Source organism: Epinephelus lanceolatus, chromosome 12 (assembly GCF_041903045.1).
Source record: "Epinephelus lanceolatus isolate andai-2023 chromosome 12, ASM4190304v1, whole genome shotgun sequence".
Classification (NCBI taxonomy): Eukaryota; Metazoa; Chordata; class Actinopteri; order Perciformes; family Serranidae; genus Epinephelus; species Epinephelus lanceolatus.
In genome coordinates, this window is record NC_135745.1 from 6,412,636 (window position 1) to 6,440,321 (window position 27,686).

At 39.3% G+C, this 27,686-nt stretch overlaps 1 protein-coding gene across 2 annotated transcripts; it reads left to right on the plus strand.

Moving 5' to 3' along the window:
* The first annotated feature begins 5,115 nt into the window (after window positions 1–5,115).
* Window positions 5,116–25,647, plus strand: fam151a (family with sequence similarity 151 member A). Of its 2 annotated transcripts, XM_033650420.2 has the most exons (13): window positions 5,116–5,263; window positions 5,367–5,512; window positions 12,323–12,469; window positions 12,593–12,742; window positions 12,860–13,022; window positions 13,196–13,253; window positions 17,211–17,300; window positions 18,378–18,454; window positions 21,995–22,131; window positions 22,647–22,817; window positions 24,017–24,123; window positions 24,270–24,449; window positions 25,059–25,647. In XM_033650420.2, exons 1-13 carry the CDS (start codon window positions 5,211–5,213, stop codon window positions 25,362–25,364), a joined length of 1,785 nt encoding a protein of 594 aa, XP_033506311.1. In that variant the 5' UTR covers window positions 5,116–5,210; the 3' UTR covers window positions 25,365–25,647. The 2 variants fall into 2 exon arrangements, with proteins under 2 accessions (XP_033506311.1, XP_078029028.1); XM_078172902.1 differs by lacking the exon at window positions 17,211–17,300.
* Window positions 25,648–27,686: the final 2,039 nt, after the last annotated feature.

The following is a 27,686-nucleotide window of genomic DNA, read 5'->3' on the forward strand; positions in this document are numbered from 1 at the left end:
CAACATTTCAGCTTAGCATCTTTCGCACATTTACCATAGTCATGTTCCCCTCCACATTTTGCACATCTTTGTTTACCGCGGCACTGTTGGGCTACATGTCCCATTCTTTGGCATTTAAAGCATCGTATCGGATTTGGGATATATTCTCTTACTCTGTAATTGATCCACCCCATTCTGATCTCTTTGGGAAGCGTGCTCTCAAATTGTACCAGCATTGATAAACTTTCCTTCTTTACCCCATCTTTGTTTGTCTGAAGTCATTTGATGTCTAGCACTTTCCCTCCTCTGATTTCTTGCTTGACTTCCTCAGTCATTTCTAGCGGCACATTTGAAATTACACCTCTCAGTTTAGCCACTATACCAGGGATGTGAGTTGTAATCTTTACTCCATCAAGTGTATTTATCTTGAGAATTTTATCTTGTTGCTGCTTGTTCATAGCAGAAATAAGAACTCTGCGGTTGTTGGGAAACTTGGCAAATCTTATCTTTCCAATTTCTTTCTCAGTTGCTTTAGTCATTCTAACTGGATGAAAGTGCCCCGTCTCTCTCCCAAACAAAATGACTACCAGTGTTGGGCAGTAGCGTCAGTATCAGACGTTTGTAGTTTAACTACATTTCTCAGTAACTTGGTGGTAGCGTTGCTGTTTTCTGAATCAAGTAAATTCTCAGTAGTTAAGCTCTTTTATTGATCACTTAGCGCGGTAGCGTCCACACAAGCTACATTTCCAAAATCATTTCTGACGCTCAAACGAGGTGGGGATTTCTGTTATGGACTGAAATAAAACTGTCACAGCTACCACACAGAGTCACTTCTGCATGAACCTGACGGGGGACAGCCCTCCATTCCCAAACACCGCCGTTCCGAAACCCCCCCACTCCGAAATTGATTTTCAAGTCCATATCGAGTTTCCTGCATCAAACACTGCCGCCCGCTCTCCGGCCGCACTCGCACAATTCTGAAACTCGTTGTACTACAAAAGCTTGAAATCAACGTTCAACTCATTGTTTTTTATTGAAAATATGTCACTGTCTTCATTTATTATGTATAGTTTCGCTAGCAGCAAACACATTTAGAGGAGATGCTTGTCAAGTCTTTTTACGCGTGCCGTCCGTGGTGCTGAAATCCCCGCTGCAGCCGTCGCTCCTGCTGACAGCAGACCGGGGGAGAAAAAAAGACATTTCTTTGCTCTGTGCTTTCGGAAAATAACCAGGGTTAGGGTAAGAAAGACCAACGGTCTGTACAGCAGTCCCACTGTGTTTGCCAGGGCATATCAGGCTGTGTGATGCGCAAAGTTTGGTTTAACGCAATTTCATACAATTTCGGACATTTAACGTGATAGACTAATTTCAATTCAACATGGTCATTTGCTGAGAGGATTCAGCTGAAGCATAATGAGTGTTATATGTCATTAAGATGAAGTATTTGCTTGTTTTGTGGTTAATTATGCACATAATCCATCTGACCCCATCATGAATGGGATTTTCACTCGTTCCTGCAGACAGAGGCAAAAGGATCAACGCGCAGCCTCCGTTTTCTTTGCGTCCGCTCGTTCATTCAAACTTTGTAAACACGGTTGGGATTTGTAGGGGACATACAGTACAGGCGAAAAGTTTGGACACACCTTCTCATTCAATGCGTTTTCTTTATTTTCATGACTATTTACATTGTAGATTCTCACTGAAGGCATCAAAACTATGAATGAACACATGTGGAGTTATGTACTTAACAAAAAAAGGTGAAATAACTGAAAACATGTTTTATATTCTAGTTTCTTCAAAATAGCCACCCTTTGCTCTGATTACTGCTTTGCACACTCTTGGCATTCTCTCCATGAGCTTCAAGAGGTAGTCACCTGAAATGGTTTTCCAACAGTCTTGAAGGAGTTCCCAGAGGTGTTTAGCACTTGTTGGCCCCTTTGCCTTCACTCTGCGGTCCAGCTCACCCCAAACCATCTCGATTGGGTTCAGGTCCGGTGACTGTGGAGGCCAGGTCATCTGCCGCAGCACTCCATCACTCTCCTTCTTGGTCAAATAGCCCTTACACAGCCTGGAGGTGTGTTTGGGGTCATTGTCCTGTTGAAAAATAAATGATCGTCCAACTAAACGCAAACCGGATGGGATGGCATGTCGCTGCAGGATGCTGTGGTAGCCATGCTGGTTCAGTGTGCCTTCAATTTTGAATAAATCCCCAACAGTGTCACCAGCAAAACACCCCCACACCATCACACCTCCTCCTCCATGCTTCACAGTGGGAACCAGGCATGTGAAATCCATCCGTTCACCTTTTCTGCGTCTCACAAAGACACGGCGGTTGGAACCAAAGATCTCAAATTTGGACTCATCAGACCAAAGCACAGATTTCCACTGGTCTAATGTCCATTCCTTGTGTTTCTTGGCCCAAACAAATCTCTTCTGCTTGTTGCCTCTCCTTAGCAGTGGTTTCCTAGCAGCTATTTGACCATGAAGGCCTGATTGGCGCAGTCTCCTCTTAACAGTTGTTCTAGAGATGGGTCTGCTGCTAGAACTCTGTGTGGCATTCATCTGGTCTCTGATCTGAGCTGCTGTTAACTTGCGATTTCTGAGGCTGGTGACTCGGATGAACTTATCCTCAGAAGCAGAGGTGACTTTTGGTCTTCCTTTCCTGGGTCGGTCCTCATGTGTGCCAGTTTCACTGTAGCGCTTGATGGTTTTTGCGACTCCACTTGGGGACACATTTAAAGTTTTTGCAATTTTCCGGACTGACTGACCTTCATTTCTTAAAGTAATGATGGCCACTCGTTTTTCTTTAGTTAGCTGATTGGTTCTTGCCATAATATGAATTTTAACAGTTGTCCAATAGGGCTGTCGGCTGTGTATTAACCTGACTTCTGCACAACCCAACTGATGGTCCCAACCCCATTGATAAAGCAAGAAATTCCACTAATTAACCCTGATAAGGCACACCTGTGAAGTGGAAACCATTTCAGGTGACTACCTCTTGAAGCTCATGGAGAGAATGCCAAGAGTGTGCAAAGCAGTAATCAGAGCAAAGGGTGGCTATTTTGAAGAAACTAGAATATAAAACATGTTTTCAGTTATTTCACCTTTTTTTGTTAAGTACATAACTCCACATGTGTTCATTCATAGTTTTGATGCCTTCAGTGAGAATCTACAATGTAAATAGTCATGAAAATAAAGAAAACGCATTGAATGAGAAGGTGTGTCCAAACTTTTGGCCTGTACTGTACATGTGTATGCTGCTCACTATAAAATGTGTTTATTAAAATGTGTTTACTAGCCTCATTTCTAGTCAAAACAAATCTCTTTACACTTAAAAAATACTTGTTTCAAGCAAATTTAAGTAAGTATGAAAATCTGTCCATGGAGCAAGTTTTTTTTTGCTTGCAATAAGAAAAAAAAAACTTGCTCCATGGACAGATTTTTTTTCTATTTATTTCAAGTGAAAATTTTCCTGAAACAAGTGAAAATTGTCTAAAACCAAGTTACTTTTTAGGCGATGAGTCTTATTTCAATTGTAATGAGATTTGTTTTGACTAGAAATAAATATTCTTGGTAAGATTTATGAGTTTTTGCAGTGTACATACACATACATACACACATACGTTTTTGACCATGTTGTGACTGTTTGAAGCAGGTCTTCATTCTTGCTGTTGTGGTTTGAGTCGTGTTGGGAGTTAGTGCAGCTCACTGTTCAATAAACAATTGAACTTAACTTTTTTACCTGCCTATCTGTTCGACTGACAGTTTTATTGATCAGTAAGGTAACACTGACTTGGCACGAAGTTGGTTCAGTTTAGTAAAAAGCTTGGATGTAGTTGCACTAGTTACTTTCATTTTGCTGTAGCTTAGCTTGATACATTTCTGAGAGTGATAGCTTTGATGTAGTGAAGCTTCATTTAATATTAGAGTAACTAGTAGCTTAGCTCACTACACTTTCCAAGTAGCTTGCCCAACACTGATGACTACTTTCCAGTCTTTCTCAGTCTCACGTTGCGCTGAATCTTCCCAATAAGTTCTTACTTTTTTTGAAGCACCCTCTTCTTCTTGACTGCTTCGATCTGACCAAGCTTCACTTCTATCTTTCTTATCCTGCCTTTTCCTTCTTCTGTTTGATGCGATACACCAATCCATACCTTCCTCATCCCATCCCTCCGAACTTTCACCCATCCTCCACTCACAGTTCAGTTGATTGCAATCCGACACTATTTCTCTCTTCCAGTACAGAAAGGGCAAATACCTCACTTCCTGTTGGAGTTAGGTCAGGGGTATCAGCGTGTGATTTGTAGGGCTCGATGACATGAACAAACCAGTTTTGGTTTGACCTTTCTACGTCATTCCTACAAGCCACAGCCACAGCTGATAATAATATAATAATATCTTTCGGCCGAGGTCCCTAATAAACGCACCAAAAACAAGAGGGTCATCGCCCTTCAGCCAAAGTCCCTAATAAACGCACCAGAAACAAGAGGGACTTCGTCCTTCGGCCGAGGTCCCTAATAATTGTTAGTTACTCATTTGTTCCTCTTTAGTCCCTTAGTAATTACTTGTTTTTATGTATGTTTTCGTAAAGTGTTACTGGTTTAATTTGTGTTGTGTATGAGAATCTATTCATTAAGACTAACCCCAGTGCTTTGAAGCATCAATTGTTGCCATGAGAATTAACATCTAAATCAGTGTTGGAATGCTTCATTTTTTGTTTCTTACTACTAAAACGGTAGAGGAAATTGAAAGGAGGTGACAAATGTCACAAATGAGGCCAGTGTCCGAAGCGCAGTCATCGACCCCAGCTTGTATGTACTACTTCTTTATTAGCCTGTTAATCATCTTACAACCCTTCAGATTTATCTTATAAATGTTTGTGAAGCTGGGGAAGGGAAAACTGCCTCATATTATGATTGGTTTTGTTCACATTAGATAAGTGATTTTTATTGAGGGGACATTGAAGGCAAAAGGCCTCTGTCCTGCTCACCTGTGGTTCATACCTGCTTCATTTTTTACCTTAGAGCAGAATTCTCTGAACTGTCAGGACTGAGAGTAGAACAGAGTCTGTAGAGAGCCTGTGCACCTTATCAGTGAAACATTGATCTCTGCCCTGTAGATAAGGCTCATATAAATGAAAAATCACTCCCCATCTGTCACTGTGTTGTTCTGCAGCTCTTTACAAAGAGTTTCATTTTTGAATCATAAGGACAGTAAGAACAGGCGAGAGGATGGGAGAAAGAGAGGACAAAAGTGACAAGGGCATGGAAGAAAGGCAAGACAGGTCAGTGACAGATATACAGTTGTTTTCCTGTCTATCAAGCTGTGCATAAAACACTGAGTAAAAACTTTTTTTTTCTCCATTGCGTTTTGCTTTGTTCCTCCAGGATACAGTTGCAGTCTAGCCGTCAAGGTTTGGACCTTTATCTTGGCTGTTTAACCAAAAAACAGCTGATAATAATATCTGTGGCTGTTGGACTTGTTCTCCTTGTGATTATCATTACTCTCGCTGCTGTGCTCACCAAAAAGTCAGGTACATTAAAGATATTTGCCATATATGAGTAATTGTGTGCTTAGTTGATTTTACTTATGCTTTGTTGATTTTGACCATCACACCAAAACCAAAAGCCATGACCAGTGTTTGGGGTCATGCATTACAGTAGTATCTTACTTTTTAGCAGTAACAAGGTAATATTATTACATTTACAACACATGGTACATGGTAACACGTTACCAAACGAAATTAACTATTTATCGTTTTCATTTTTCATTTAGCCACACTGATCCACACCGCTCCACTTCTGCCAGTGCACCACTGGAAAAAAATATCTCCCAAAGGTTGTTGTATATTGTCATGTCATTCATTATGCTACCTTATAGAGGGGTACCGGTGATCATGTGTATCCCAGTGGTTGACATATATGGGTAATGTTAGTATATGTTGGATGTTTACATTCACATCCCCTATAATTGCAGCGCAATGCTGGCACACAGTCCCCATTCTTATGCATAACTCTCTCTCCGATGCTGTTGTAGCTGACCGACACACTAGAAACTGGCAGATGGGTCTTCCAGCTCTGTAGTATTAATTTGCACACGTCATATTGACTGACTCACACGCCATTTGTTTGTTGTGCCAACCTCAGCATTTGTTTATTGTGTTTCATAGGCTCACAAATACATAATTATCAGACTTTGATCCTCTGCCTGACCCTTCCTGTGTCCAAGGCTATTCATTTAATTTAAAAGGTCTAAGCTAGTTAATCATTCTATATCATCATGCTACTATTAATAAAAGCAGAGGATATTAACACAAAGTGGTAACCACTGTACGTGAATGTATGAATAGGTCAGACCTGTGAAGCACTGGATTTGAAATGAATTGTAATAAACTGGAGCTTCTGCGCTTTGATTACCTGCTGTGAAACAACATGACCATCATCCATTTAAAATGAACTTTAGTTCTTCTTAGGTCATTTTGATCAAAGTAATCCAAAAGGAGTGTAATAAGTAACTTATTACTCTACACAGAAAGTAATATTGTAAAGTACCTAATTACTTTTAAATGAAGGTAAATAGTAATATGTAATATATTACATTTTGAGAGTAACTTGCCCAATACTGGCCATGACTGAATTTCATGAATTTGATGATACAGTTTAGCTATATAGGCTAGTTGAAAACTATATCAATAAGGAAAGGGTTAGGGTCACACACTGATACTTGGTTTCTTAGTTTACAGTCACTGTTACTAATTATCTGATGTGCATAGACTAATACCGTAAGGTTAACATTTTGAGTCCCACAGTATTCCCACCAGTAAGGTGGTTGTCCTTTTCCTTTGAGACAAATATACAGCTTTATTTGAAGGAGTACATTGATTGTAAGGAGCAAAACATTTACAGGAAACAAGCCTTCTCAAGTTTAGGGGAAATTCATGGGTACCCACTGAACCCATTTTCATTCAAATATCTCGAGGTGAGAACTCAAGGGACCCCTTGAAAATGGCCATGCCAGTTGTTTCCTCACCAAAATATTGCCTACATTTAGAGCATTATTTAGCCCCCTTCTGAGCAAGCCATGCTAAACCAATGGATGACTTAGGTTGTAACCCTTCCTTCATGCTAGCTTATAAAATTAGTGCACCACAGCCTCTTAAAGACAGTAAGGTCAGCCTCCAATTATTTTTGCCTGGGGGGACCATTTATTGTATTGGTGGGCCATAGCCTCCCCCGGTTCCGCTTAAGGGGCACCACTGTTTGTTTGTTGAAAGAGACTCCAAAATCATCTCGATTATGTCACATAACATTACACCACTGAAGATAATACTAATCATTTCTCATTTAAATGTAGTTTAGTTATGTGTAGTGTTGGAATATGTCTTCTTCCTTGATACCAAAATATTGTGTAACCATAATCACTATCACTTGTGACCTTTATTTTCTTCCGTACCAATTAGACTTAGAACTTGCATCATTAAGTATCTTTAAAAGGAAAAAAAATGTAAGAGGCTCGATTCCAATTAGCATCAATTATTCTGATTGCCAAAACAGCTAACCATTTATTTTAACAGAGGTTTTGCTAGGTAACTTTACAGGTCTGGACACGAGCAAGCATACAACAGGACAAGCACAGATTTATGTGAAATATTTTTGACGAGTCAGTGACGTATGTCAAGAAGGATGCAACTGTTGGGAAATGCAACAGGGGCTAGATTAAAAGTAGCTTCATAATGAGACTGAATTACCATGTCAGAAATGTAGTGTTGACCCAGGCTACAATCAAGGATATCAATCAATCAATCAATCAATTTTATTTATAAAGCCCAATATCACAAATCACAATTTGCCTCACAGGGCTTTATACAGCATACGACATCCCTCTGTCCTTATGACCCTCGCAGCGGATAAGGAAAAACTCCCCAAAAAAACCCTTTAACGGGGAAAAAAAAACGGTAGAAACCTCAGGAAGAGCAACTGAGGAGGGATCCCTCTTCCAGGACGGACAGATGTGCAATAGATGTCGTACAGAACAGATCAGCATAATAAATTAACAGTAATCCGCATGATGAATAAATGCAGTCCGTGAGGTTTGTTTTAAATGAGAATTAAAAAACAAATCTTGATCAAATATTACTCCGAGGTTTCTTACGGTAGTGCGAGAGGCCAGAGCAATGCCATCAAGAGAAACTATGTCATCAGATAAAGAGTCTCTGAGTTGTTTGGGGCCAAGAACAATAACTTCAGTTATGTCTGAATTTAACATCAGGAAATTGGTGCTCATCCAAGTTTTTATGTCTTTAAGGCAGTTATGGAGTTTAGTTAATTGATTACTTTCTTCTGGCTTCATCGATAAATACAACTGAGTCATCCGCATAACAATGGAAATTTATAGAGTGATTTCTAATGATGTTACCTAAAGGAAGCATATATAGAGTAAATAGGATTGGTCTGAGCACAGAAGCTTGCGGAACTCCAAAACAAACTTTGGTACATAAGGACGATTCATTATGAACGTCAACAAACTGAAAACGATCAGATAAATTAGATTTAAACCAGCTCAGTGCAGAACCTTTTAGGCCAATTAAGTGATCTAGTCTCTGCAGTAGAATTTGATGGTCAATTGTGTCAAACGCCGCACTAAGATCTAATAAAACAAGTACAGAGATGAGTCCTTTGTCTGAAGCAATCAGATGGTCATTTGTAATTTTAAGTAGTGCTGTCTCAGTGCTATGATGCACTCTAAATCCTGACTGAAATTCCTCAAATAAATTATTATCCTGGAGAAAATCACACAGCTGATCTGCGACTACTTTCTCAAGGATCTTTGACATAAAGGGAAGATTAGATATTGGTCTATAGTTGGCTAACACCTCTGGATCCAGGGTGGGCTTTTTTAGGAGAGGTTTAATTACAGCTACCTTAAAAGACTGTGGTACATAGCCTGTTAATAAGGATATATTGATCATATCTAATATATGAGTGTTAACTAAAGGAAAGACCTCCTTAAGTAGCCTAGTTAGGATGGGGTCTAAGAGACACGTTGATGATTTAGATGAAGAAATCACTGCGGTCAATTCTTGAAGAGAAATTGGGGAGAAGCAATCTAAATATATATTAGGTTTTACAGCTGTGTTTGAGGTTAGATAGGTACTATCTGAGGACAGGAGGTCATGAATTTTGCCTCTAATAGTTAGAATTTTGTCATTAAAAAAGCTCATAAAATCATTACTGCTAAGGGCTAAAGGAATACAAGGCTCAGTAGAGCTTTGACTCTCAGTCAGCCTGGCTACAGTGCTGAAAAGAAACCTGGGGTTGTTCTTATTGTCTTCTATTAATGCTGAGTAATAGTTTGCTCTGGCATTGCGGAGGCCCCTCTTATAAGTTTTGAGTCTGTCTGTCGAGATTAAACGAGATTCTTCCAGTTTGGTTAATTGCCAATTCCTTTCAAATTTTCGCGATATTTGTTTTAACTTACGGGTTTGAGAGTTATACCAAGGAGCGAACTTTCTTTGCTTTTTTAACTTCTTTTTAAGAGGAGCTACAGAGTCAAGTGTTGTTCGCAGCGAGCCTACGGCGCTATCGACAAAATGATCAAAGTCGGTACAGGAAACCTCTGTTACTGAGGGACTTGGTATTGAATTTAATGACGGAGTAATCTTTTCCTTAAATTTTGCGACAGCACTATCTATTTTCCATGGTGCGGAGCCGCGCTTCTACTTCACTAAGCCTCGCCTCCAACGCAGCAAATAAGCTACACTTATTACATTTACCACTGTCGCTAAAGGAGGCAGAGGCATAACTTAACATTTGGCACACCGAGCAAGAGAGAGCAGAGGGAGAAGCCACGCTAACTATGCTCCCATTTGAAACATGTGAGGACTCCGGTTCTTTATACAGATGGGTTTATCTTTTATTGATGCCTTCAAATAGCTAGCCTAGCTCGCTTCACGTTGCACCATCAATCACCACCGTAGAACTACAAACAGACACAAAATATAACAATGAATTTCGATATACACAGTCCATGAAATGACACAAAAGTTGAAATAAAAGTTACACAATAAAATTGTACTGACCACTTTGCCCGCTTGCAGCTCTGAAATGGGAGGGGTGTTTAGTCTTTATCTTAAATCTTTATCTTTTGCCCAACAATAACGTGACAAACATGCCGGCTATCCATCATCTTCTGATGTGACAAAACTACAGTGTGGGAAAGTGAGGGTGGGACAGGAAGTGGCAATGACCAAATCTAATGGAATATCAAAATAAAGGTGCGATCTCTGTTGGTCAAACCAGGAATAGCAGCTGTACACAAAATCTGTATCAACAGCATTTACACTAACTGTAAAGCTAATGTAGCTACCAAGGCTAGTAACATGCAAACAACAGCTAAGAGATTAGCGAGAAAGTCGTAGAAAGGAGGAGAGCAATAACGTTAAGTGCTTAAACAGAACCAGTGTGGGTTAAGACTTGAAGTAGACGTTAAAGCAACGTTAAAGCAACTGAAGTGAGAAAGCAGGCTAGTAGAATTCACCAGAGCAGTACAGAGACGCTGTCACAGAAACACCGGAAATGACACAACTCGCTTACCGCAATACGTCAGCACGTCTACCATCAAGTATGTAGCCATCCCCATACTGGCAGAGATATGAAAAGTTTGTGTCCTGTTTTTGGGGTTTAGAGTGAGTGGTATAAGCTCTCTGTGTGAGTTTCAACTGTATCATTCCGTTCATATTCTGTGGAGGCAGACTTGGTGTGCTGCTCTCATATGTGTACATAATATCACATAATAACTTAATGATACCATAATCCAAAATTTTTGGATTAGGGCAGTCAAATTTCTTGTGATAACATATGCTGTTAAATTTAATAACATTATGCATGGATATCCATCAATCAGATTACCTGCTGACTTAGCTAAAACAAAATTAAAAGTGAAACTGTGGCTCAGGAGTTAGAGCGGTCATCGATCCCTGGCCCCTGCAGTCTATATGTTAAAGTGTTCCTGGCGAAGATACTGAATGCCTAATTGCTCCCAGTGGGTGTGTGTGAATGCACACAAGATAGTACAAAATGTAGTAAATCCGCAGGGCGGACCTTCGGTGGCTCGCTGAACTCTTGTGCTCGTAAACATAGTCCGACTGCGTTAAAAGTTTTAAACAAAGTTGCTGTAAGTCCTTCATTTCCACAATCTTTTGGACTGAGTACACGTTTGATAAAACAGAGTTAAATCTCTCGGCATCCATTTTCAAGCTCTCTGTGTGTTTGTTTCCTTGAGGACGAGAAAAGGGGGAGCGCACATTTCTGGGAGGGCATATCCTTTTCAAAAATGCAAGAGGCGTTGCTTTGTTGCCGGCCGTTTTCTCCGGTGTGTTAAACACAATTTAGAAAGGAGTGTCCCCAGACTATCAGAAGGCGGAGATCTCTGATTGTCTGGTGGTGAGACTACCATCTGCACAATAGAAGTAGGATTAGAAATTGCCAAAATTATGGCAAACATTAGAAAAAGATAATCCCATTTTCTACATATTACAGCCACTCTTTATTTTTGAACCAACAGCTGTCACTGGCACATTTTTGTATAGTCCTTTAGTTAGTTGAGACATTCATTTACAAAAGTAATTCCCTTGAAAGAACTGCTCTATAGAAACAGAGCATATAATTAAGCAGTTACCTTAATACAGGAAAAAAATGGGAAGGGGTGGAAGTGACTTGAAATACTTGCCATATTTTCACTACACAAATATTGTGGCCAAGTAAGTTCATGATAACATTATCATGATATATCACCAATTCAGTATCTGACCAAATATTTCCCCTTCTGTTCCTGAGTGATGACACTGAATTGAAGTTGAAGAAATCCACTCAAGGTGTTCTTGAGATATCACGTTTACAATAATGAGACAGATGAGGTCACTTTGACCTTGACCTTTGACCTATGACCACCAAAATTGAATCAGTTCATTGTAGATTCCAAGTGAGCATTTGTGCCAAATTTGAAGAAATTCCCTCAAGGCATTCTTAAGATATTGTGTTCATGAGAATGAAACAGACAAGGTCACAGTGACCTTGACCTTTGACCACCTAAAACTAAGCAGTTCATCACTGAGTCCCAGTGGATATTTGTGCCAAATTTGAAGAAATTCCCTTGAGGTGTTCTTGAGATATTGTATTCACAAGGATGGGATGGACAGAAGGATTGACAACCTAAAAACATAATGCCTCCACCCACAGCTATTGCCGGCATTAAAAAGAAAAAAGATTTTGTATGACTTATGTAAAGACCCATATTTTCACAGTCCCACACTCACATTTTGGCCTGTATCTTGCTATCCAATGAGGTTCCCCAGCTCATCCCTCATTTTCAACTGGTGGAGACATGCTGGACTTCCTGGTTCAGTCGGGTGATATCAGCAAACCTGATGGTCTGTTGGCTACCTGGTTTCACCGAGCCAATAGAAAGGAGGAAATGAACAAAGCCCTAACAAGTAAACTCTCTCACACAGACTTCTTTAATGGTGTTGTTTGTTCCTCAGATTTACGTACTATACAATTGCTACATTATCCTCCAGTGATTTGACAAAAATGTACTCCCTTCTTTGTTTCCTCAGGTGACGCTATGATCCTAGAGGCTGATGTCACTCTTGAGGGTTATGGAACACCCAGTGAGAAGCCAATCCCTATCATGGCCCACCCTCCTGCCATCTATAGTGACAACACTCTGGACCAATGGTTGGATGCTGTGCTGGAATCTCGAAAAGGTATGGTAGAGTAGAACTGATATGCCTTTCTGTGTCTTTATCTATATGTCTGTTTGTCTGTGTCGATTCAATGATCTTAAGAAGTAACAGGTTTTAATGCTCTGTGTCTCTCTACAGGCATGAAGTTGGATTTTAAGTCTCTGAGATCAGTAGGTTTGTCACTGGACCTGCTTATTAAAAAAAACAGTAGTAGAGGAATAAACAGGCCTGTTTGGCTTAATGCAGACATCCTCCAAGGTCCCAACGTACCAGACTTTGTGCCTCCAATCAATGGAACCAGGTGAAAAAGCTTGATTTTCATGTATTTTGTCCATCAGGTCTTTGTTATTCAAAGCTAGTGTTGTATGTATTATATCTATTATTGCCACACTGACAAATTAGAAACACATTTACTCACTATCCCATCATAACAACAGCATATTTCTCTCCTTTCCTTCCTTCCTCTTTTTCCAGATTTCTGCAGTTGATTCAGGAGAAGTTTCCAGATGTGACTTTGTCTCCTGGATGGAGGGTAGTGCATATTTACAGCCTGATTAGGAATCACAGTATAGCACTTGTAGATTAACCTTCTCTATAGGTTTTTTGAACAAGCTGGTGATGTCAGTCAGTTGGTCAGTCGATGGGTCCATCTATGGATCCAGCACTTTTGGTCCAGAGCATAAGTCAAAGACAGGTATGAAGCTAAGATTTTAGAAATACTGAGGTCATGTGTCCTACATGTAGCTACTCTGTAAGAAGCGTGAGGCTGTGCTGCATTCAGCTCTGAACACTGATGTGCCTAACATCAGTATGCTAATGTAGCCTGAGACTGGTAACAATGAACACAGCTACATCTAATTCTGAATAAACACACCAGACAAAATAACTAATTCAAACACTGTTAAGCAGTTTTATTTCTGCCTTAAAATCAATAAGAAATAATTTATTTCCTGGTCCTACTAAAAGAGAGGCTGAAGGGAGAGAAGACAGTCAACAGGGGCAGCACAATGTGGCACCTAAGACAGATATTAACAGGATATTCACTACAACCACAATTAGGGATGCACGATAACTATTGGCCGATAACAGGAAATTATTACGTCATTCCGATAAGTCCAATATCATGACGAATAGCCCCGATAACAAATATAATTTTGTCAGCACGGCAGTGCCCCGCTCTCACTATGAGACCTGAATGGCCTGCAGTGAATGCTGCATTCAAGTGACATCGGCATAATCAGAAAAACTCTTTCTGACTGGGAAAATTCAAGAATACCCCCTCATGTCAGAAAACAACTCGTTAACTCGTTCATAATTTCACAATTAATAATTTCTCTCTCTCTCTCTCTCTCTCTCTCTCTCTCTCTCTCTCTCTCTCTCTCACACACTCACACTCACACTCACACACACACACACACACGCACACTCTCTACACACTCTCTCACACTAGTGTTGCACGGTATACTGGTACCAACGGTAGACCGCGGCACTAAAACGCCACAGTACATATGATACCATAATGTTGGAGTACTGTAGTACTACAGTACCTCACGGTACCACCACTGTGGGATAAGTTCAAAGTCCAGTCTCAAGAGGGTGAGTGTCCATGCGCCGTCCAATAACAGCGTGCGCTGTCCAATAACGGCGAATCCTGCCAGTTGTGGGTTGAACGGGGGTCACAGACACAGACAGGAATATGTATTCCTGTCAAATACAGCGGCCATAGTGCTCCGCAGCGCAACATAATGGCTTACCGGCGACGGATAAGTCCGGCTCCGGGTCCAATAATGTCCTCTTGTTGGCATCATGACTGCCCAGAAGTACCTGAACAGCCAAGCCGTGGCGGCACACAGGTATGTGACGTGTCAGAGGAGAAACGAGTCGTTCACATTTCTCTTTGTGGCAGGTAACGGCCCACAAACCTCAGCGCACTTTAGGGACTGTTCTTTACTTATGAAGGGACCATCAGGGGAGCAGGGTGGCTGGTTGATTTTTATTTTATTAATTTATTTCATTTTGATCCCCCCTATGTTAATCACTTATTCATGCTGTTTTTGAAGTATGAATAAGTCAATAAGTAATTTATTCCATTGAAATATCATTGATGTATTATAGAAAAGTGATTTATCTTTTCATAAATGACAAAAGGCACATCTGCCTCATTTTTGCTGTGGTATCGTGATACTACTCAGAACCATGATACTGTCACTGGTACAGTGGGTCCCAATTTTGGTCTCTCTCTCTCTCTCTCACTCTCTCTCTTCTAATATGAGATAAAAGAACAACTGAACTTCATTTACCTTAGTGAAAAGATATTCATTTCAATGGAACCATAAGCCAAAATTCTTTAAACATATTTTTTTGTTACTATGGAATGCACTTTTTCAGTTTGTTTACATAGACAAGTCTAACTTGTTCAGTGCAGTCATTTTCTATATATATTTATTTTTTTGAACTTCTGGAATGAACTTTTTCAGTTTGTAATCCCAATGCATGTATTTGCATCAGTTCAAGGGGCCTTTATTTTTATATCAGTAAGTAATGCACCTTATTTAAATTGATGTTCATTTGAGATATCAAATAGTTTTTTTGTTTGATATCTTTTCAAAAATGTTTGAGATGCTTGCCAATAGTTTTTCATTGGAAAAAATAAATATCTCTTCATTTAAAGGGTCAAAACTGTTTTGGTTTTGTTCATAGTATTGATGTCATGATCTTAAGTATATATATATATATAAATATATACTGTATATGTGTGTGTGTGTGTTATCGGTTAACAGTTATCGGTATCGGCCTTTCGGAGCTGAAAGTTATCGGTTATCGGTATCGGTTTAAAAGAAAAGTTATCGTACATCCCTAACCACAATACAGCACTCACCCAATCTAAAGGTAGCCACACCAAACTACCACCACACACCACCTTACTACAAATCCTAGTGTTACACCACATGCAGCTGTCCCTGATGCACCCACTGGCTGCCACCAGGAAACCCTACAGAAAGACTTTAGACCAGAGTTAATTATCTTAATTATTTTATTATGGCAGCATTAACAAACAATAAATGTAATTGATAATAATCGGCGCTTGACAGAAAGTTCACATAACCAAGGCAGCCATAGGGGTTTGTTTCCCCCAGGAGCATCTTGGACTTGCCAGCCACTAAAGTACTTCAGCTTTCCATGGATCTCAGTGTGTGCCTCAAACAAGAGATGTGAGACAAAGAGGACTACACACTTTGGCTTGACCTTTTTTTAACCTAAGCACCTCCCACTGACATACCCTACTCCCCCATCTATTCTCCCCTGGTCTACCCAATGTCCTGGGTCCTTAAATCCTCCTCACTACTCTAACATGCTCAGAATGTTTACCAGGTTGGTCATTTTAGAAAAGATACTCAAAAACGCATTATAAGCTGGGCCAATGGCATGAAATGGTATACACTACCGGTCTCCTAACTAGGCGTGGTCTCCTCTACGGCTTATTCCCCCGCCCCCAAGGGTTGTAAACAGATTCAAAACAACATACATATATACAACAGTATATACAGAACAAATTTAATTTTTGCTTCTTATTTTGTTGCTGGTTTTTATCAGCAAGCTTAATGTCTGACATCGGCCAAGTGCAAATCATATCAGTCTGATTATTTTGTATTTTCCCCCCTCCAAAAACAGTTAGATACTAACAATAATATAATTAAGTAAAGAAATGCAAGTTTTACTTCAGTTTTAACTTCTGATTCATGGTGTCATGTATAAGTCTATTTATGTATCTGTTTATGTGGCTGAAAAGAGACATCGGTAGCACTACAGTAAAACCAGAGCAACAGTTCAGCACCACAGAAGGGATTCTGTGTTGAACACACATCAGCATACACTACCTAAAATGATAGAAAATATGAAAAAAATAATTTGAAGTGTGATCTTTTAGTGTGGTCCATGTCCCATTCGTTAACATGGAGGGGATGGGGTTTATGACCTACACTATAGCCAGCCTCCAGGGGGCGATCAAGATGTCCGGTTTCACTTTTGGAGTGCTGTCATTTCGTCTGTCCAAGTTAGCCATTGTTACTAATACTAGATGATATACGCATTTCACCATATTTCACACATAGAAACACCATAGTAACATGTCCACAGATAGAAGTTGGACAGTACTGAGTGTACAACTGTTTTAATGAGACAAAAAGAAGTGCCAATAAACACTATATTGCTAAAGTTTTTACTTCTGTTGATGGGCGGGGCAGCCATGTGGGATTTTGCATTTGGGGTTAGTGAGGTTCCTCCAGCTTTGCGAGTCAGAAATCTGACTTCAGGGGGCGTTCCACATAAAATTTTCAACTGGGAACTGCAAATGGAGTGCACCCAGTCTATGGGAAGAATTCAACAATTGTTACAGCCTCACAGGACTACCAGTTCAGCTGTAGACCTTTAGTTCGATTTTAGTCAGAATGATTGTGTTTCACACCTGACATTGCATTGTTTGTGACAGGTGGGCTATTTTCCTCCGCATAATGTTGAGACCTACACCAGGTCCATGGTGGAGGAGATGTACAATATGATCAAAGATGTCCCTCAAAAGGTAAGCTTTAAAACACACACACAAAATACATCGGGGGATCCAGTATTATTTAGTATCAAGCAGCGTGGGAATTAGTCTGAATTAGTCTTCAACTCTGGTCAGATGTGAACGTGTCATTTTAAAATTCACTTAACATGTCCACACAAAAGAGCAGGAAGAGTAATGATGACTAGGCATGCCACTAGGCCGCTAACTAGCAAGTTCAGTTGCTACCTATGCTACCACGGTTCATTCAGGTATCTCCTATCTCTCAGCTAACTGATCCTTTTTGTATCTTTACTGTGGAGATGTTTATAGTCCGGCAGAGCAGGGTAATAAATTAGCTGAAGCTAATATGACCACTTGTTCCTTTTTTTCCTCAATGGACAGCACTGCCAAAAAGGCTTGTTCAGAGGTACTAGTTTGCACATCAAAGTTTACCAAATTTGAACTCTCCTTGAAATCTTGATGTACATTTACTCAGCTTCTGCTAGTGGGTTCAGTGATTGCAACAGTTCCATTCACTGAAAACTGATATTGCACCAAGATTTCGTTCATTTAAATGCTGGTGTGACCAGGCCTTTAAAATAATCAATGCAGCTCTTCTGTTTGATAAGTTTGATATACTGGCATTATAACCATGCTGCATTTTATCGCGTGATACACAAGATCCTTTAGGAGGAAACACACAAGGGCTGCTGTTTCCAGTGAGAGATAGTAATAGCAATAAATGTTCAAAGACAAAATTCTTTTTAGTGTCAGCAAGTAGTGCTAAACAGGCAGAGGTCATTGTTCGTAACACTCGAAGAAGAACTGTGTTGCTTACCTCCTCACTTTTCTTTGTGTGACATATAGTATTGTTGTTAATGTCCCTACAAAGATGCAAAAACATATGGGAAAGCTTTGTCAAAATGTGTTAGTTGCTAGGGAGGGAAGACAAGTAACATCATCACTATGGTCTCATTTGCTCATGTTATATCAAGGTCTCCCATTGAATTTCACAGTGATATTCTGGTATGTAACAATAACCTGTGTGGTTGCTGATACTAAGTGAGGAGTTATAAAATCTGCAATAAAAGATTTAGTTTGTGTCTCTAGGTGACATTCCCAGTCCATGCCCTGTTGGTTCGCAGCGGCTGGCAGCACATCAGCTGGATCCTGAGCCAGTCACCACGGTAACACAGACAACGTCCTACTGTATTATGGCAATCAGTAAAGTCGGTCATTTATTATTAAGGGTAACCCAGTCTTCAGTCTGTCTAAACAGGCACTCAAGTGATAATCCACAGCATTTTCAAACACAGAATAATTCAGTGGTTGTATTTCCTCAGTCTCTGTTTGATAATAACATATCAGTTCATGAAAATTTTCACATTTAAAGTTTGTTCCAGAGAGAAATTGATCTGGCTTGCAGAAAATTTAGCCCAGTTGCCAGGAGAAAATATTAGCATTGTACACTTCTGCAAACCACAGATACGTTACACTTGCAAAATTTATACATGTCATGTCTATGGAGTTATATTTGTCTCATTAATACCTGTAAATGCACAGAGGGTGATCTACAAATATTTCTTGATCTGCACACGTTTCATAATTATGTGTGTGAATAGATCGACAATCTGTGTGTAAATGTGTAATCTGTAAATATAAAACACATTCCACAAACACAAAAAATATCTGTGAATACATTAAATTAATTTGCAAATAAATGAAAAGCATTTGTGAATATCTTCCTAACATTTACAACTTTTGAAATAGGCATTTGTGAACTCAGTTTTTATTTGTGAATCGAAAAAACATTTGTGGATCTCAGTTCTACGCGTGTGGATTTGCTTTTTACACACACAGATTTTTGAGACAAACTTTCCGCTGGTCCAAACGAAAATGCACTCGTATCACTTGGCCATCTTCGGATAGCATGTGATCAACCAACTGATGACATCATTTCCGCGTGTGAAAGTAAGAGCACGCAGTCTTTCTATGAGCTGTTTTTTGTTGTTGTTTTTTTAATAATAATCAGCGATAAGTAACGTGCATTCATTGTTTTATGTTTATGTCATACAGTGAGTATTAGTGTGTGTTTATTTGTTCTATGTATCTGACACGGTGGCTTGGCTGCTTCTTCAGTTGGCAGTTATCAGCCAACTCATCCTTTATATTTTTCATTTATTCTTTCGAGTAGGATTAAAGTCACAAAGCACTTCACATCTTATTATTAGTGTACTCTTACTAATGTAGTTGTAATGTCTGTGCTCACCGCACTGTGTTTAGTTAGGTTACATCGTTTCAGTGAGGTTACGTTAACTGTTGTAAGATATGACAAGTGGCAACACCCTGGTTAAGGTCTTTGATAGAACAGCTGTTGGTGTTGGTAGCTCTTTTTGTTTAGAAATGTAATATTGTAGTTGTATTGTTCATTGTTAATATGTAGATTGCGCTAAGCTAATGTTAGCTACTGAAACAGCATCTGTCTGCTGCCATGGCAACAGTAAACATTTATGTTGCGGGCTGGGGGGATGAAAGCAGGGTGCAGCATTTTATACATTGTAAATAGACCAGAAGTCAGTACCATCCTAATCTCTCAAGACAGATTTTGCAATCTACATTGTAGAGGAAAGGAAGAAATTTTTTTTTTTTTTTTTTACAGATGGATTTCCAGATTGGTACCATCCAACCTGTAAAGAGGGCCACGGTAGAAGATGCTGGTGACTGACATCCAGACATCTCTCCACAACCTTTCAATGCTAGTGTAATCAGTACAAAAATCAGTACAGCATTTAAAAGATCATTCTATCGTTAAACAGTAATAGAAAATAAATACAGCTATTCATAAAATATATTTGTATTCATAAGAATGAATAAAAATGCAAAATATAAGTGTACCTACATCTGATCTAACCCATGCAGTCTGTGTTCTAACTGCTGAGTTTTCTAGTTTAAATAGAGCCATTAAGTCATGATGACACAAAAACACTTTGACCAGTAGATGGCGGTAGCAAGTCTGCTGGTCAAACAAAGACAACTGCCAACTGATTATACATATAGAAAATACCAATTATGCTAAAAACAACAAATGGGGTGCATGATTACAATAAATGCAATGGTAAGTGAAACATGACACAAGTTATCTTTTACAGGTTGGATGGTACTGACTTCTGGTCTATTAACAATGTATAAAATGCTGCACCCTGCTTTCATCCCCCCAGCCCGCAACATAAATGTTTACTGTTGCCATGGCAACAGATGCTGTTTCAGTAGCTAATGTTGGCTTAGCACAATCTAAATATTAACAATGAACAATACAACTACAATATTACATTTCTAAACAAAAAGAGCTACCAACACCAACAGCTGTTCTATCAAAGACCTTAACCAGGATGTTGCCACTTGTCATATCTTACAACAGTTAACGTAACCTCACTGAAACGATGTAACCTAACTAAACACAGTGCGGTGAGCACAGACATTACAACTACATTAGTAAGAGTACACTAATAATAAGATGTGAAGTGCTTTGTGACTTTAATCGTATAATGAAAATATAAAGGATGAGTTGGCTGATAACTGCCAACTGAAGAAGCAGCCAAGCCAATGCCTTTCATACTCAAACAGAAATGTATACAAAAGTGTGTGCCAGATACATAGAACAAATAAACACACTAATACTCACTGTATGACATTAACATAAAACAATGAATGCACGTTGCTTATCGCTGATTATTATTAAAAAAACAACAACAAAAAACAGCTCATAGAAGGACTGCGTGCTCCTACTTTCACATGCGGAAATTACGTCATCAGCTGGGTGATCACATGCTATCCGAAGATGGCCAAGTGATACGAGTGCATTTTTGTTTGGACCGGCGGAAGGTTTGTCTCAAAAATCCGTGTGTGTAAAAAGCAAATCCACACGCGTAGAACTGAGATCCACAAGGAAGATAGGAAGATATTCACAAATGCTTTTCATTTATTTGCAAATTAATTTAATGTATTCACAGATATTTTTTGTACTTGTGGAATGTGTTTTATATTTACAGATTACACATTTACACACAGATTGTCAATCTGTTCACACACATAATTATGAAAAGTGTGCAGATCAAGAAATATTTGTAGATCACCCTCTGTGCATTTACAGGTATTAATGAGACAAATCTAACTCCATACATGTCAACATGTTACGTAGTATATCAGGAATTTGTTACGTGCTTAGTATATAAGCTGACTTTGTCAATGGGAGGTGTAGGGGCTGGTGGATGGCGTGACACCTAGGTAAGATACCTGCCAAGCTGCAGACTATTGTTTAAAACCAGCTGTGATTTAGTGAGTTATTGCTGTGTGATAGTGGTACATAAAACAGTTGTATTTTAACAAGACGTTGCTGCTTTCCCTGCATGGATTTTTAAGTGTTTTTTGTACTTAAAACTAACCACGTTAATTACAGCATTCTTGAAAAGTAAAGTTTAAATGTATCCGCTACATGATTATGTGCAAATGTAACGTTTCCATGGTTTGCAGACAGGTACAGGTTATTCCGGCGACTAAGTTGAGAAATTTCTTTGTAAGTTGCTGAGCACAGTAAGAAAAGAGCATCAGCTGAACTTTAACTAAAGAATATAGACTGAGGGACATGAAATATCAGTTACATTGATAAGCCACATGATACTGGACTTTGTGACACTGTGACTGTTGTGGTGTTGTGATTTGGTTTCCAGGTTCAGTATGACATTGTGGCAGGGTTCAGTTCACCCAAACATCACTGATCTTCTGTTCATTCGTGAGAACACCTACCCTACCAGAGTCTACTATGATATATATGAACCAACACTGTCTGCATTCAAAGAGGCTGCAAGTAAGGAAGGAGCTGTTCATCAAGAAACAGTGACCAAATTTACAACAGAGGTGGAGTCTGCCAGTCAGTCAGTGCTTTGTTGCAAACATGTAGCATTAAACCTGGCTAGATTTGTGGGAAGGCATTTACAATTTAGCATTTTTATTGCTAAATACCTGTTGCAAAAAAAAGATTTTAAGAAATATTACCTAACTTCAATAAAGAGATAAAGCTGATGGTTAGGGTTACTTGAATTTTTAGATCCAAAAATAACCAGTTGACTTTGAACAACTTGAATACTGGACATGTGATTATTTTATTTATTTTTATTATTATTACAGTGTGGAGAATATTACTGCATTTTATTGTTCATGAAAAAAAAAAATCACAATATACATATCAGTTACAACATTATCATTTGCTGCCATGTCTGTGATACATAAGTCAAAAGTGAAAAATAATTTTCATTAGATGATAAAGGTTAGAAATGACTTGCTGTTTCACTTTAATTATTGATATATTAATTCTGTTTACAGGGCAACAGGGACTTCTGAGAAGATTTTATCCTGGAGGAAACCTGATGGACTTCCTCTATCCGGGTCACAACTCAGATGCTGACGTTCTGTCCACAGCCACACAACACAACAGCCTTGCAGTCCATTGGCTGAGAGTCACTGACAAGACCTCCTTATTGGCTCAGTTTTCAGGTATGTAGATACAAACATGTGGTTTCTTCAGACATACAGACAATTCACTTTCATCATTTTTGATGTAGTAGGCTGTCTGGCTATGCTGAAATGTCACAGAAAAACTTCTGCCATCACAATACTGTCATTTGAAATCATGAAAAACAAAATTCGACACACTGTCATTTTCAAATTTTATTAGGCACTGGAAAAAATGAAATAGGTGACATAAAAGCTGTAATCTAATCACAGTAAATTATGTGAATGTGGTGTTTAAAGTCGTGATGTCTTAGAACAGCTGGAAAAGCTGTGCTCCCACACCACAGCTTGGAGAGGACGGAAACTACCTTCTGCTCCTCGACACTGATTGGTGCAGGAGCAAAACTTAGGGCTGGGCAATGTGTTAAAATCTTCAAACTGGCCACCAACAACTGCTGTAGTTTTAGCCAGAAGATAGGTTTGAGTGGTGAGTTTGCTACATTCCACAAGCTCTCTTAGCTTTTTTTTGGTCTAATACGTTTATACAGAATAAACTCACAAAATACCAAGAAAGAAAATATTCTTACACCTCTTTTCCTTATTAAACAGGAGAATACAAGTCTACACCGTCTTATTTCGAGTTTCTTACTTTCACTGAACCAAGACTAGTTTGGTTGCCTTGTTTATTGTAAAACACACTTCAAGCTCAACAAAAACAAAATAAAACTCAACAAAACCTCCTTGGTTACTCTTTCCCTTGTTTCAGCAATCACAAATTCTGGTTTGGTTGAAATGAACCCTTTATTCACAGTTAGATGTAAAATACGCTGGCTCTAAACACCGTTTATCCCCACTGTCTCTTTCTCACACGCTTATTCTTCAGAGGCAGACCATTGAATTAGCGAAATCAAATGACAAAAAACAACTGCTAAAGTATTCAGCCAACTGACGATTTATTTGTCCAATCGTAGTGAAGCTGGTGTTGGTCAGGGTCCACTCCTCCGGGTCAGTCTTGTTACACTTTGCATAGGTGTTCAGCTGCTCTACGAAGGAGGCGGATCCTGGATATCTGGGCTGGTTTCTGAGCCCTGCTTATTATATTGTTCAGATGTTCCCTCCCTCACATTTCCCCTGGATAGTGTTAGTGTAAACCTGTGGACACTGTTGTTTTTTTAATCATAACGTCACTGTGATGGTTAAAAGGCATTAATCCTGTTTATAACATCTGTCTGGATGTCCAGAAGGTGATGGTGGTATGCTGGTGGTTCAGGTGGCCTCTGACAGCAGCCGACTTGGAGTCCCTCTGGTGGAAGGTTCTGGAAAGAGCTCAGAGGCCTTCACACTGCAGGTACGTACATAAATTAAAAACAGGTTGTTAGTGGCAGGAAAAAAAAACTTTTCTTTTTCTCATTTTCTTAAAAAAGACATTGCAATTAGGCCATACAATAAATGACATGTGGATAAATAAGGCTTTATCTGTGGATGTGTTTGTAGGACTTCCTGCAGCTGCTTGGGCAGAGAGCTGATGTTCCCTGGGGTGTTTACCTGCGGATCCACACGCACCAGCTTCTTGAAGCTTCCCTCAAGCTGCTGCACTCAGCCTACAATAGAGAGAAGCTCTACAGACCTATCTGGATCAGCATGGAGGATTTACAGGGCACTGACAATGTTGAGGTATGTAGCTTCCTGTTCACCATTTATATAAATGATATAGTCTTGTCTTTACAAACCTGTTTAGTCCACATTTATGCAGATAACTCTATTTTATAATGTTGGGCTGGCTCTATAAAATTGGCTACTGGAAGCCTGCAGATTTCTGTCAGTGCTTTGGAAGATGCACTCATTGATCTCAAACTTGTATTAAATGCAGATAGAACAAAATATATGCAGTTCTCCAGAGCCAAAAACAAAATGAAAAGGTAAGTGTCTGAGAGGTCTGAGCATACAACTGGAAAAGAAAAACATGGATTATACTGCAGGAGTTATGTGAGTTTGTAAACAGATGTCTTGATAAAGTTTTGCTATTGTTAAATGCAGTCCCTAATCATTCAGGAAATCAATTTGTGTGCTGTTTTCCGTGGAGGCACATGAGAAAAACAAAGTTTTCTTCATGAATTCAAGGTAACACGGCATTACCAACTGATTTATGAATGGCCATTTTGTGAGGGAAGTATTCTTTTAAGTGCATTTTTGAGGTGCTTGTAATTTTGCTCCTGTTCCAATACTTAAGCTACAATAAAGTCGTGTAAATCCTGTGTTTTAACCCCCTTCTCTTTCTGTCAGGAGTTTGTATCCACAGTAGAGAGGTTGTTCCCTTACATTACCATCGTCCTGACAGAGCAGAACAGGCCTCCTCTGACCCCAGCAACAGGCTTGTCTCAAAGGGTGGCCCTACATCTGAAAACAGCATCACTGCCAAAAGGACAAGAGGCGTTAAACTCTCTAATGGGAATGATGTACACATATGACCTAATTGTGGAGGAGGACACAAAAAGCAGTGCTGGGGCTCTCGCATCCTTCAAAGGACTTATGACCCAGCGTACAGGGAGAGCAAACACAAACCTGTATGTGATGTCTGATCAGTCCTAACTGAGTATAGATATGACCAACCCAGAATTACAGCATTTAAAAGGATAATTGTGTCATACAGCTACCTCTTAATGTAATGTGAATTGACATAACTATGGGACATTGACTCAACAGCTCTACACACTATTAATCATCGGAAGGCTAATGTTATCAGCGGATACTGGCTATTTACTCATCTATCAGTGTATCCGGTGATGGATATCAGTAAGAAATGATTGTACATAAATGAGAGTGCTTGAGATGTCTTGTCTTCCACTGAAATAAAATGAAATGTAGGATGTGACTTGTACATGTATAATGATATCTTTCATACCTCTCAATTTATGAAAGAAAGAGAAGTGTGTTGATGGCAATACATCAACTAGTTGTAATTTAGTCTGAACCATAAATGTCAACCTCATCATGGTGCTAGAGGAGAAGTCTGGGGATCACCAAAGTCAATAGGACTGACCATGAATGTCTATAAAGGATTGCACTAAAATCCATTCAGCAGTTGCCAAGACATTTCAGTCCGAACCAAAGCACTGACCACTGTTGCCATCCCTAGAGCCACTGGCATGGCTAAAATAACGGTACAGAATCTGTTAGCAGGTTTAGGTTCAGCTATAAAATACCTCACTTCCAGCAACCTACATAATTTTGTTGCACCTCTTTGATGCCAGAACAGAAGCTGGCATGCTAAATCTATTAGCCTACATAGTTAACTATGCCTATCCCTATGTTCCCATGGTCCTGTGTTCCCAAGATTTAAATGGAACATAATGGGGAATGACAAAGGGTCTTATGTTCCCAGGGCCCAAAGTTCCTAGGTTCTACATTAGTGCTCTCCCAGAATTATACGTCCCCTAGATCCTGTGTTTCCCAGGGTCCTACGTTCTCCTAATTTATGACAAACAATCGTATGTCCCCAGGGTCCAAAGTTCCCAAATTCTACATTAGTGCTCTCCCAGAATTATATGTTCCCAACGCCCTGTGTTTCCCAAGGTCCTACCCTTCCCCAGATTTATATGGCAAAGGGTCTTATGTTCCCAGGGTCCGAAGTTCCTAAGTTCTACATTATTGCTCTCCTAGGATTATATGTCCCTGACGTCCTGTGTTTCCCAGAGTCCTATGTTCTCCAGATTTATACGACAAGGGGTCTTATGTTCCCATAATCCGAAGTTCCCAAGCTCTACACAGGGTTATATGTTCTCAGGGTCCTATGTTCCGCAGCTCAATATAGCACATGATGGGAATAAGTCAACCAATGCATTAAAATAAAAGAGACGGCATTTAAAAAGGGAGAAAAAACATTATTAAACATTTAGCATTAGGTAAACATAATAAGATTATGAAAAAGCTTTAAGGTAAGGTTAGTTTATTTCTGAAATATTTAACATGAAACAGGTCAAATGGGACCCAAACACAACAACAGGGTTAATGTATGTAAACAGAATATTAAACTAGGATACATGGGAGCCTAGGAGCATATGACCTGAGAATCATAGGATTCTAGGAACATAGCTATGCTCCCATGGGACTTTCAGGATCACACTTCCAATCGTGTGGTTGGTCCAGCACTTTGGTCCTGAGTAAAACTTGACAATTAATGATTCCCCAAACTTTTCCTCCAACACCACAAGGAGGCTGACCTTTTTGTTTCAGTGACGTCTGTCTATGACTGAACAGCTCTCCATTGTAAAGACATTCATTATCCTCCCAGAAGGAACTGTAATCACTTTGCTGATATCAAATCTCACAAGGAACTTTAGGACATAATTTATGTTTCTGCTTGCACCATCATGCCACAAAAAAACGAGGAATAGTGCCACACACATCTCTTTCTTGCTCATAAGTGAATAAATCCCTTTGATACACGATACAAAAAAAGGTTCCTGTGACACAATCCACTTGCCAATTTTAACATTTAGACATCAGCTTTGACTCATCTTAATTGGTTTTCTTTACAGTGAGCATTACACCCTTACAGAGCTAGCATGTCTATAGACTAACTGTTTATACTGTGCTACTGTCTCTCTCAAAATATTTAGATTCAACCAAATTTTATTACTAATTCTTAATCACCTCAACTCCGACCGTGGCAATGTCAGTCAGTTGGTTGGTCAGTAGACCACTTTGGTCCAGACTGAAGTGTCTCAGCAGTGTGGCATACTGCAGTTGTGTAATTGTATTTTGTTGTGTCATTTACAGTTGAATTCTGATTGTACAGATATAGCAAACATATTTTTTAAAAACATTTTATTAAAATTCCTATAAAAGCATTTAATGAAACATCAATGTTTTTATCAAAAGACAGATGTTACCTTGTGCTAATTCTAGACA

Excerpts from the sequence above, each read along its gene's own strand:
- fam151a (XM_033650420.2), top strand. The coding sequence starts at position 5,211 with ATGGGAGAAAGAGAGGACAAAAGTGACAAGGGCATGGAAGAAAGGCAA. Across the intron at positions 5,264-5,366 it reads ATGGAAGAAAGGCAAGACAG|GATACAGTTGCAGTCTAGCC; the intron begins GTCAGTGACAGA and ends TTGTTCCTCCAG. Across the intron at positions 13,254-17,210 it reads CTTTGTCTCCTGGATGGAGG|GTGGGCTATTTTCCTCCGCA; the intron begins GTAGTGCATATT and ends TGTTTGTGACAG.